At 35.8% G+C, this 11,585-nt stretch overlaps 1 protein-coding gene across 25 annotated transcripts in view; it reads left to right on the top strand.

The window, feature by feature from the left end:
- Window positions 1-11,585, top strand: part of LOC115918245 — a 47,749-nt gene that overhangs the window by 24,201 nt on the left and 11,963 nt on the right. For 13 of the 25 annotated variants that reach the window (XR_004062693.1, XR_004062697.1, XR_004062690.1 and 10 more), the window contains exons 5-9: window positions 2,774-2,818; window positions 5,019-5,208; window positions 8,161-8,268; window positions 8,894-8,981; window positions 11,212-11,276. Coding sequence is in view for 6 of the 25 variants with exons in the window: in XM_030977952.1 (XP_030833812.1) it covers window positions 11,294-11,542 (249 nt within the window). In the remaining 19 variants the exon portion in view is untranslated. The other 12 variants (XR_004062695.1, XR_004062682.1, XR_004062686.1 and 9 more) reach the window with 9 other exon arrangements.

Genomic DNA, 11,585 nt, shown 5'->3' on the forward strand with positions numbered 1-11,585 from the left:
AAAATTATGTTATTCTACAGATTTACCGGATGCATGGCAAAATCATGCGTCTGGTAATTATAATTACCGGACGCATGATTTTTAAATTTGCATAATTTGTTTGTTGTTACTTAGTGCAATGGATTTAAACAAATGGAGAATGACTTAGGCCTAAACCTTAACAAAATAAAGTCAGTCCTAACTGACCTTTACATGAAACCTTAACAAAAGAAAGTCATTAAATCAATAAAAACTTAGCTCATGAATATGGGCGCTGCCAGTGCTAGCAGACGACGCTGAAAATAGGGAATTTGATGTCTCTAGATATATTTAAGTGTAATTTGGGACTCGGGTTCTGGTTATTTATAGGGAAAGAACCATTAGTAATTACCATAGTAACATTGCTCGATAGCTTATCAAAATCAAGAAATCAATGGTATTTACTATAGTTTGCAGAGATAGCATTAATTGTAAAGATATCATAGTTTTATGTGATGATTGATATGTATGACATACTGAATTGTTTTAATGAGGTTGCACTGTATTATGAAATGTTTGAGTGACATCAAAGTATGCAAATTAGTTGTTACCAAATTTAAATTTGTGATCCGTCAATTATTTGCAGTGATATGTGAAGACCGCGGGGAACTGCCAAAAAAAATAAACGGTCAACAGGGTTGTGAACGCAAATGAACACGATCCATTTGAAATTGCCATGACCTCCACAACAAATTTAACATGTTTAATTTTTGAAGCGGTTCCCGGCAGTATGCACGGATTACTCCGGATTAGAGCTGTAGTATTCCAGTTATTCCAAAAACGGTTATCCTCCCTCGAAATCCGTTTGGTTTTCGGTTAACCTATACCGAATTGTGAGACATAATTTTAATCTGATATGTATCAATTTGCTTGGATTAAACACCAAAGTGTTTATTTTCTTTAGTGGTACAAGGGTTTTGTAGTACTATCAGCCTAATTTCATTTATTTTCTTTGAAAATGTGATTGAACAATAATGATTTTTATCAATTTGATGTTGGTCATGATCAGTTTTACCCATGTTTTTAAAGTATTCAACATTATTTCTGCTTCATCTTGAGCTAAAACCTAAAAATGGTTTCAAATTGAAAACCGGTTTTGACTTTAGACGGTCAGTTTCAGTTTGGTTAACCTTTTGACTACAGCTTTACTGCGGATGAGTGACGGATCACTGTGGATTGAATACGATCAGGCGCGTACGCAGGAATTTTTCAAGGGGGGGGGGGGGGGGGGGGGGGTTTTAACATTTATAAATCGGGCCGAAAATTTCGCAACGACTCAGCCAGCCGCTGAATAAGCGGGGGGGGGGGGGGGGGGGTAAGAGGACACTTTTTTCTTCTTTTGGGGGGTCTCGAAATTTGACATTTGGCTCCGTTGGGGGGGGGGGGGGTAAGGTCACCTTTTTAGGTCAGCCATGGGAATAATAATTTTTTTTTTTTTTTTTTTTTTTTTATAATTAAAAAAAAAAACTAAACGGGGTGGGGGGGAGGTTTAGGGGGGGTTTACACACATAAACCCCCCCCCTGTGTACGCGCCTGAAAACGGTGTTAGTGCCTAAAGCCCCATTTACACATTGACAATTGAAACGGCAATTTATGGCAGTTTTACATTTTATGCGCACGCGGCATACTAGTACCTTGAGCATGTAAAGGCGCTATAAAAATACCAATATGTATGTATGTACTAGATTTAGGAAAATAAAGGTTGACGCATTCTTGATCGCCGACTGAGACGACGTAACGCATGCGCAGTGCCTTGAAATGACGTCACACGTTTCAGTCAAAGCTGTAGACGTGCAAATCTAAAAGTCCCTATTATCCCGTGTGGACGTAATTTAATCAATGAGCTCCACGATTAGCGTGACCTCTCCGTCAACCCTCTGTGCGTCCCTGTAGCTGGGATTATCTCGCCACTTCCGGCCAATGATTGATTGGGAGGGTTGCTTAAAAACTTAATCTTAAACATAAGTTGTCTTGTGGACGCTCATTATTTATGGGGTAAGCTCTTATTGATGATTAGCAATTGTCGATGATTAGGTACTGTTTAAATGTAACTATTGTAGGACATTATAGGCCTGCTGTTGTGGAGGAACGTGGGACAGATTTATTGCTTTAAAGGTAGGCGTGAATTAGATCTCTAAATTTGAATCTTACAACAAAAAAAAACAAAAAAAATGTTATACAATTTTGATAATAGCTAGGTAGCTTCCAAAGAATGAATGGAATCTTGATACATATTTGTACTGCCTTCATGCTATCTTGAAGAAAAGTATCAGGTTGGATAATTAATGTAGGTGACCTTTGGGAAAAATCAATTCTAGCATAATAATTTAGCATGAAAAGTGCATACGGTAAGTAGTGTTTTGTCAAGCCCAGGGCCCCGTTGCATAAAACTATTGTATCTTAACAATTTATGGTATCTGTGCAAACTATGGTTATTACCATAGCAATACTGCTTGATAGCTAATCAAAATCAAGAAATCAATGGTATTTACCATAGTTTGCAGAGATACCATTAATTGTAAAGATACAATAGTTTTATGCAATGGGGCCTTGATGGTTGATATGTATGAAATACTAAATTGTTATAATGAGGTTGGACTGTATTATGAAATGTTTGAGTGACATCAAAGTATGCAAATTAGTTGTTACCAAAGTTGAATTTGTGATGGAATCTGACTTGGTTTTATTCATTTTTTTGTATTGTATATTTTTGTCATGTTTTACTTGTATTTTTCATTTTTTGTTTTGATGACAGGTGCCATCTGCCATTTGGACTTTGACTGAATAAAGTTTTTGGAGTGTAGGTATACCGAGTGTCTGAAACAAAAGTTGACACTTTTGAATATTCTGCCAAATAAAAAATGTGAAACATTTTTGAGAAATTGTCATATGTATGGATGGTTGAAGCTCTCGTCTATCATATGGCAATAACAAATCTAATAATAATTGTTTCTTGGGTAAGCACTGGCCACTTTTGTAAAGGGTATGAAAATTAGGTTGCGCAAGATTTGGCTGAGCGAGAAGTCCCCCAGCATAACAATTGTTAATGGTCTGTTGAATTTATGATTAATTACGATGGATATGGGTTTGGGCTGTGTATGATGTGTCCCACCTCTTGCCCCACCCCACCCAACTACATTTAAAGGAGAATGAAACCCTGATTTTTAGTCTTAGGCCAAAAAAAAAAAAATTGTTCGGTTGTCCTCGATTGCTTTTCTGGAGTAGGGGCAGGCGGGCGGATTTTTTTTTTTTTTTTTTTTTTTTTTAAATTCATTTTTTGTGTGTATTTTTTTTATTTTGATTTTTTTTATTTTTTTTTCTTTGAAATACAGCACCTTTTAAATCTCCATTGTACTACTTATAGCTACTTGCGCCCTCTTTGTAGCAAACAATGCCTAATCGGTGACCATTGGTCCCCATGATCCTCTTTATCTTATATTAACTGAGAGCTGATTTGATGAGATAACCACCTGTCCAGTGACCTTGCAGGGTGGTCTAATCCCTCCTGTAAACTAGTACAGATGGGGTTTAAAATGAGTTTAAGATTTGAATAAACGGCATTTTGACATAGAAAAATAAAAATGGCAAGTTTAATAAATACCTAATTGCGTACTGAAAAGATCAAACTGGCAACGGGACGCATTTTGATCCTTGCAAATGCATAAAATGGTATGTTTGGCATTTAAGATTGCTCCCCCCCCCCAAAAAAAAAAAAATGAAAAAAAAAAATGAAAAAATGAAAAAAAAAGAAAACAAAATTGAATTAAAAAAAAAATATATTAAAAAAAAAAAAAAAAAAATACGAGCGGCCCGAAATTGACGAGCGGGCGGTCGAGGACAACCAAACAACTTTTTTTTTTTGGCCTTATTGTGTTAATCAAAAGTTAAATAATTATTATTCAGGTACAGAAATTATGCTTGCACAACGACTGCAAGCGAAACCAGAGCCGCATGAAGATCCCCTACTATGCGGTTGTCTGCTTCAACAGGAGGTTCCACTGTACTAACAAACAAAAAAAATTCATGAGGTCATTTTGCTGGTCTCAACTATTTTTATTTCTTTGGGGTTTTTTTTGGGCTAATATAACAAGGTAATTTTTATGGTCCCAAGGGCTTTGTTATAATGAGATTGTACTGTATATCAAAACATTCAAAATGGGCCTAAATTATACTGCCCTACTTTGGCAAAAGGAAGCAAGTGACATACCATCTAAATTTGAGTTATTGATGTTTTTATATCTGCAAATGACAGACACATTTTGTTTCTTTACAAGACATTTCACGACTCACGACAAGCCTCTAGCACTCTAAAGCTAGTTGGTGAGTCAAAGAAGAGTTGTGGTATACAACACCTTGTCTGTGTGCGGGCAACTCACGACAATAACCCTAGCACTCTTAAGCTAGTTGGTGAGTCAAAGAAGAGTTGTGGTGGACAGTCAGGGAAAGTCTGTGTACGGGAAACTCACGACAATAAGCCTCTAGCACTCTAAAGCTAGTTGGTGAGACAAAGAAGAGTTGTGGTAGACAGCACCTTGTCTGTGTGCGGGCAACTCACGACAATAAGCCTCTAGCACTCTTAAGCTAGTTGGTGAGTCAAAGAAGAGTTGTGGTAGACAGTCAGGGAAAGTCTGTGTGCGGGCAACTCACGTCCATAAGCTTCTAGCACTCTAAAGCTAGTTGGTGAGTCAAAGAAGAGTTGTGGTAGACAGCACCTTGTCTGTGTGCGGGCAACTCACGACAATAAGCCTCTAGCACTCTTAAGCTAGTTGGTGAGTCAAAGAAGAGTTGTGGTAGACAGTCAGGGAAAGTCTGTGTGCGGGCAACTCACGACAATAAGCCTCTAGCATTGTGGTAGACAGCAAAACATTTTACAGCTTTGACAATATTTACGACTTGAACTTTGAACTTTTGTCACTTGCTTCCTTTTGCCAAAGTAGGACAGTATAATCTAATACAATACATATGCTATCAACTTTTTTTCTTGTGTTTCTCTTTGACAGGTACTGGTTGAAGCAGATTTCATTATCATCTCCATCTCATCTCATACCATCTCATCTCATACCATTTCATCTTCACCCACAAAACTCATAATCTTGAGTTTTTGAGAAAAGCACTCATTCAAACCTTCATCTATCATAAAGTCTGTGTGCGGGCAACTCACGACAATAACCCTAGCACTCTTAAGCTTTGGTGAGTCAAAGAAGAGTTGTGGTATACAGCACCTTGTCTGTGTGCGGGCAACTCACGACAATAACCCTAGCACTCTTAAGCTTTGGTGAGTCAAAGAAGAGTTGTGGTAGACAGTCAGGGAAAGTCTGTTTGCGGGCAATTCACGACAATAAGCCTCTAGCACTCTTAAGCTAGGTTGGTGAGTCAAAGAAGAGTTGTGGTAGACAGCAACTTGTCTGTGTGCGGGCAACTCACGACAATAACCCTAGCACTCTTAAGCTTTGGTGAGTCAAAGAAGAGTTGTGGTAGACAGTCAGGAAATTTTACAATTTTGAACATATTGACGAATTTACGAACTTGAACATTTGAATCCTTCATTATCTTACTCTATCTACTCAATCTGAATCTTCATTATCTTACTCTGTCTACTCAATCTGAATCTTTATTATCTTACTCTATCTACTCAATCTGAATCTTCATTATCTTACTCTATCTACTCAATCTGAATCTTCATTATCTTACTCTATCTACTCAATCTGAATCTTCATTATCTTACTCTATCTACTCAATCTGAATCTTCATTATCTTACTCTTCTACTCAATCTGAATCTTCATTATCTTACTCTATCTACTCAATCTGAATCTTCATTATCTTACTCTGTCTACTCAATCTGAATCTTTATTATCTTACTCTATCTACTCAATCTGAATCTTCATTATCTTACTCTGTCTTACTGAAACTCAATCTTGATCTTACTCTGTCTTTCTGAAATTGAATCTTCAATTTCTGTGTTGTGTTGCTCAAACTGTGTGAAATTGTGTGAAAACTAGAAAATAAGATACGAAACGAGATTTGACAAGAGTGTTAATAAACAATAAAGAGAAGAAAATTTCTTTTTGAGTTGATTTTTAGTGAAAGAAATAAAGCTGACTGGTTGATTGCTTGTTTAAGATATTGGAGAAAATTGTTAGTGTATAGAGAAAAAAAGTGAATTGATTGAATAACTGAATTGTTAGAAATTGATTGTGAGAGATAGAGATATTTTTGATTGGTTGGTTGATTGAGTGATTTGATAAAAGTGAAATTCGTGAATATTACCTTTAGCATATAAGGTTGAATATAGAAACATAACTTTAAGACCAACAAGAGTGTTAATAAACAATAAATAAAAGAAAATTTCTTTTTTGAGTTGATTTTTAGTGAAAGAAATAAAGTTGACTGGTTGATTGCTTGTTTAAGATATTGGAAAAAATTGTACAGAGAAAAAAAAGTGAATTGATTGAATAACTGAATTGGTAGAAATCGATTGTGAGAGAGATATTTTTGATTGGTTGGTTGATTGAGTGATTTGATAAAAGTAAAATTTGTGAATATTACCTCTAGCATATAAGGTTGAATTTAGAAACATAACTTTAAGACCAACTAAGGCAAAACTAGAACACTTCGTACTAGCAGAGAGAAAGTAGAGGAATTACACGATAAAAATAACAAAACGCAGAAGTTTATTTTAAAGAGCGCCATCTTGAGGCAAAAACAATACTTCCAAACACATCGTAAACAGAAATTTAGTTACATCGAGGTATTAATTTATTTTGGTCTTTACTGAGACGACGGTTTGAAGAACACATTCTACTTTTGTATTGATATAGGGTTGTATAAAAGTGTTGTTGATTGATAAAGAAAGAAATTTGTGTCTGGATATAGGCTCCTGTAGTGTTCATAGCTTTAGTATTATAAGTAAGCCGATTGCAGAGAGGTTGAGAACGAACATTGTATCCGGATATAAATATAGTTTTATAAATATAAATCGGCTTGATCGATTAGAAAGATAATAAGAAAAATATTTAAATTAGGATATAAAGTGGACTTTTTTTACACAGAGTTTTAATACAGATTGTTGTTAATAGAGCGCCATCACAAGGCAAATTAATATAATAAAGAGAAATTCCGTCACGATCAATACCTTCTAGATTAATATTTAACACAATTGCCGAAGAGCGCCATCTTTTGTTGAAAGCTATATATTTTTCTAGGCATTAATTTTCATTTTTGTTAAAAGGAAATAATTCCAAGAAGGAATACAGTATTGACAAGATATTGCATTGTCTATTATACAAGATACAACATACATTGACCTATAATCCATACATTTAACTTTAAAAAATAAAGAAATCCCCCCAAAAGCAAACACTTTGAACAGCAAATCAAAGACCATTACAAGGCAATTTGAGGTGATCAAGACATTACAGCTCGAATAGAAGGCTTCCTCTAAAGAAGTTTTTATCTTGAAACAAAAACATAACAGTCTGTATATAGTTCAGGCTTTGATATACACTGAATTTCAGTAAAGATTTTGAATTGATATTGACAACAGTGATACTTCAAATTACAATTGTGCATCATAATTTGAATACAGATACACTGTATAAGATAATTTGGAACGGAAAACCTTGTCTTGGCAAAAAAGCAAAAGGGCAGTTGTAATCTTATAGTTCAAAGCTTTGTACGAAATATTTTGTGATGGAGGAATACACTGATACATGTTGTGTTTGTAAGAATTTAATTGGAGAGGATGAGATTACTGTAACTTGCAAGTCATGTACTGGTCCCTATCATGTTACTTGTATGGGTTTTCCATGTAAGGAGACAATCAATGACACAAATGATAGAAGATTGATAGACACTACTGAATTCAAGACAGTTGTTGATGAAATCTTAGATGTACTGTCTACTTGTGCACCGCTGATGAATTCAGAGTTTGATGCATGCTGCATATGTGAAAGTGAGATCGGAAATGAAATAAGTTCAATTTGTGAGTTTTGCAATAGTCATTTTCATGTTTCATGTATGCAACTGCCCTGTGAAGACAAACTGAATGATAGGAGATTGATTTGGATTTGTTCTTTGTGTGGAAATAACAACATCGCTCATCGCATGTTTGATCAAGTATGTATCCCTTCTCATTTCAATAGATACGAACTTCTTGGTGATCATGATGAACACTGTTACTTGGATTTGAACCAATCAAGGACCCTATCAAGTACGACCAACAAAAGAAAATGTGGCAGATCAAAGAAGAGGTATGGTAAAAAGGGAAAGAAAACCAATCGATTGAGAGGAACACAACATCATATAACTGACAGGAAAACAAATGAGTCTGATAGACATAATCCTTTGGCTATGGAAAATCCATCCCAAATAGAACACGAAGAGATGCAAAATGAAAAATTTGAGGATGACTGGGTAATTGTGAAATCAAGAAAGACGAAATGGGTGGAGAAACTAAAATCAAGAAAATTGTATCCCAAATCAATAGATGATCATCAAACAGACAGGAAAATCAGAAGAAAATCAGTGAATGGTGTAGTCTTGGAACCAGGTGTGACTTACATTGGCAAAGCAATGAAGACATTCTATGAAAGTCATGAGAAAAAAAATGGAAACCGAAAGAAAAATGTATGTAAGGAAAACAAGAATGTGAAAAGAGAAGATGTCAGTTTGCAGTCTTATGTAGAAACTCTTTTGGCTATATATGCATACAGTGTGCAATCCCCATGTTCAATGAAATTGTACAGTGAGACCTGTGTGCAAATTGAAACGATGCAGACACGATCTTGGGCTGACGTAGCAGGTTATTTGCCATCTCGATCAAGAACAGATTCATGTGTTGATATTCATGCCTGCACTCGTAATCTTTTTGAACAGATCAAGGATTTCCGAATGTACAGAGTTCATGCTGGTGGCAAGAGAAAAGAAGCAAAGAACAAGAAAGGTCGAGCAAGGAACAAGAAAGGTCAGTCTTCCAAAGCCGGGAAAAAAGGCACTGATGGAAATCACTCTTCTGATAAATCAGAGATTAGAATTGACAAAGATGAAGGAATAGAATTAGCAGTAAATAATGAGAAGCTGGATACAAAGAAATCTATGAATGCAAGTGACCAAGGACTTGATCCAAATACATGTAAAAATGATGAACACTCAGACCAGCATATTTGCAATATGAAAGACAACAAAGGTTCAGATGGAGTTGTGCAGGACGATTCAAACAATAATCTGTTGAAATCAAATTTTGATGAAAATAGGGAAATTGAAACAGACGATGATAGTGGCAGTGATGTTTATATACCAGTGAAACGTTCGTGTGCAAGAAATTGTTTAGAATCTGATAGTGATACAGACACAAGTCCTGGATGTGATTTATTCGATAGAAGTGTTTTACCAGAACGCAATATGCCTTTGAATGTTTGTGATAGACCAAAAGATATGCCCAGAAATGAACCAGTAGACAATGTCTGTGAATCGGTATTGGAAAATGATGATATGATGAAAAATGATTTTTCAGATGTTTCAGATGGTGTACAAGAAGATGCAGTGTTTGACAATGACCTGAAGAATAGAAGCTTTGATACAGTAAAAGATGGTACTGACAATGATACTGATATGTCATTTAATGATAATGCTCATTCAAGGAATCCTTTAGAATCTTCTTCAGATTCAAATATCAAAGATGAAGACATTGAAAAGGCAATAGATGCTAATATGTACACATGTACTGATGAAACAGAAACAGAAGTTGAATTTGTAGCAGATCTTGGATTACGTGATAGACCAGATAAAGATTTCAAATTTGTACCCCTCCAGAATAATGACAAACAGAACATTTGTTCAAAACTGAATATCGGATATATAGGCAAAGGCTGTGATTCAAGGTTAGATAGAAATAGCTCTATTGGAGTTCCTTTACAGAGTAAACAAATTACTGGTGATGGCAATTGTTTCTTTCGTGCAATTTCCTATGTAATTTCTGGAACTGAGCGTAATCATGCAATTTTAAGAAATGCCACTGTGAAACATTTATTGCAAACCAAGGACATGTTTAGTAATACATTGAGGCAAGAATATAGAACAGTCAGAGAATATGTTTTGAAACGTAGAATAAAGGAAGACGGAACGTGGGCTACAGACACTGAAATTAGCGCTTTTGCAAATTTAATCGATACTGATATTTATTCATACAATGACCAAGTACCATGTTGGCAATTGTTCTCTGCAAAGAAACCTGGAAGAATAAATATTGTAACATCTGATAAGGGAATTTATATACTGTACACAGGAAATGTTCATTTTAATGTTGTTGAATCTGTAGATTTTGTCAATTTCAATTCATTGGAACAGACAAGAACAACTAAAGAAGATAGAACGTCAAAGAGAACTTTGTCATGTCCATCAATTCAGGCTGATGTTAAAGTAAAGCATGTGTTCAAGAAGTGTAGATCCAAGTCGCAGATAGAGGAAGAAATTGATGAAGTAGTGGATAAGTCTCCTGAAACATTTCAAAACCATATTGATCCAAAGGGAAAAAAACGTAGGCTCACGTTGGAAACTGGTACGATAAATCACGATGAGAGGAAAGGTACTGCAAATCTTTTTGACATGACATATGAACAGTGTGCAAGTAATCAGTCTGAATCAGTCGTTCACAACGAACGTAACACCAAGGACGAAACCCTTGAAAGTGATCACAAAGACAAATGCACGAGAGTCGATACACAAATAACGCTTGTTGCCCAAGGGACATTCAATCAAGGTGATACAAGATTTGGTGACTTAAGTGGAAAGCAGTGTGTTACCAATTCACTTTCTGCACTGTTGTATAGCAAGATAAAAAATGCCAATGATTGGAAAAGTACAGATCTAGACAGGATTTTGAATAACGGTAATGAATTATACTGTTACATACGGCGATCCACTTCACTCGACAACCAATACTTATTGATATCTGATCTATTTGAATATTTGGATGCGTACAATGAATTGTTTAACATAGTACGCCGTGAACCAGTCACTGGATTGTTAGATGGAGATGAATTGATATTGGCCCAGTCTCTTTCGATGACATTGAAGCAAGCACTCGAAAAAGAACTCTGTACTGATTCTGATGCATGTTTTGTGACATTTGCTAGAAGTACTTTCATTGTATTATCTGGTCAAGATGGTTTCTTTATATTTGATTCACATTCCAGAAGCAGTCGAGGTTTCCTGAGTTGTAACGGACACAGTGTTGTACTTCGTACTCAAAGCTGGCAAGGTGTGTACAAGCATTGCATGAGGTTAGCAAAATCAATGGGATGCCCCCTGCACACCGAATATGAAGTAACTAGTGTATGTGCTAAAGCAACTTCCGGTAAGAATGAAACCTTGAAAGGCTATCCACAGTTACAGGATTTTGTTTGTAATCCAATTCCTTCGTCAAATACGCACAGTGAAAGTCAGTCTGGAAGCTCTGGATGTTCCATACATTGTGAAAGCTTTGATGAAGTTCAAATATTGGATGAGAGTGTTTCCCCACAAAAGATGATTGATAACCCAAATGTATTTCTATTCCCTGAAGAAGCAA

The sequence above is a fragment of the Strongylocentrotus purpuratus genome, unplaced genomic scaffold (genome assembly GCF_000002235.5).
Source record: "Strongylocentrotus purpuratus isolate Spur 01 unplaced genomic scaffold, Spur_5.0 spur5_scaffold_1, whole genome shotgun sequence".
Taxonomy (NCBI): Eukaryota; Metazoa; Echinodermata; class Echinoidea; order Camarodonta; family Strongylocentrotidae; genus Strongylocentrotus; species Strongylocentrotus purpuratus.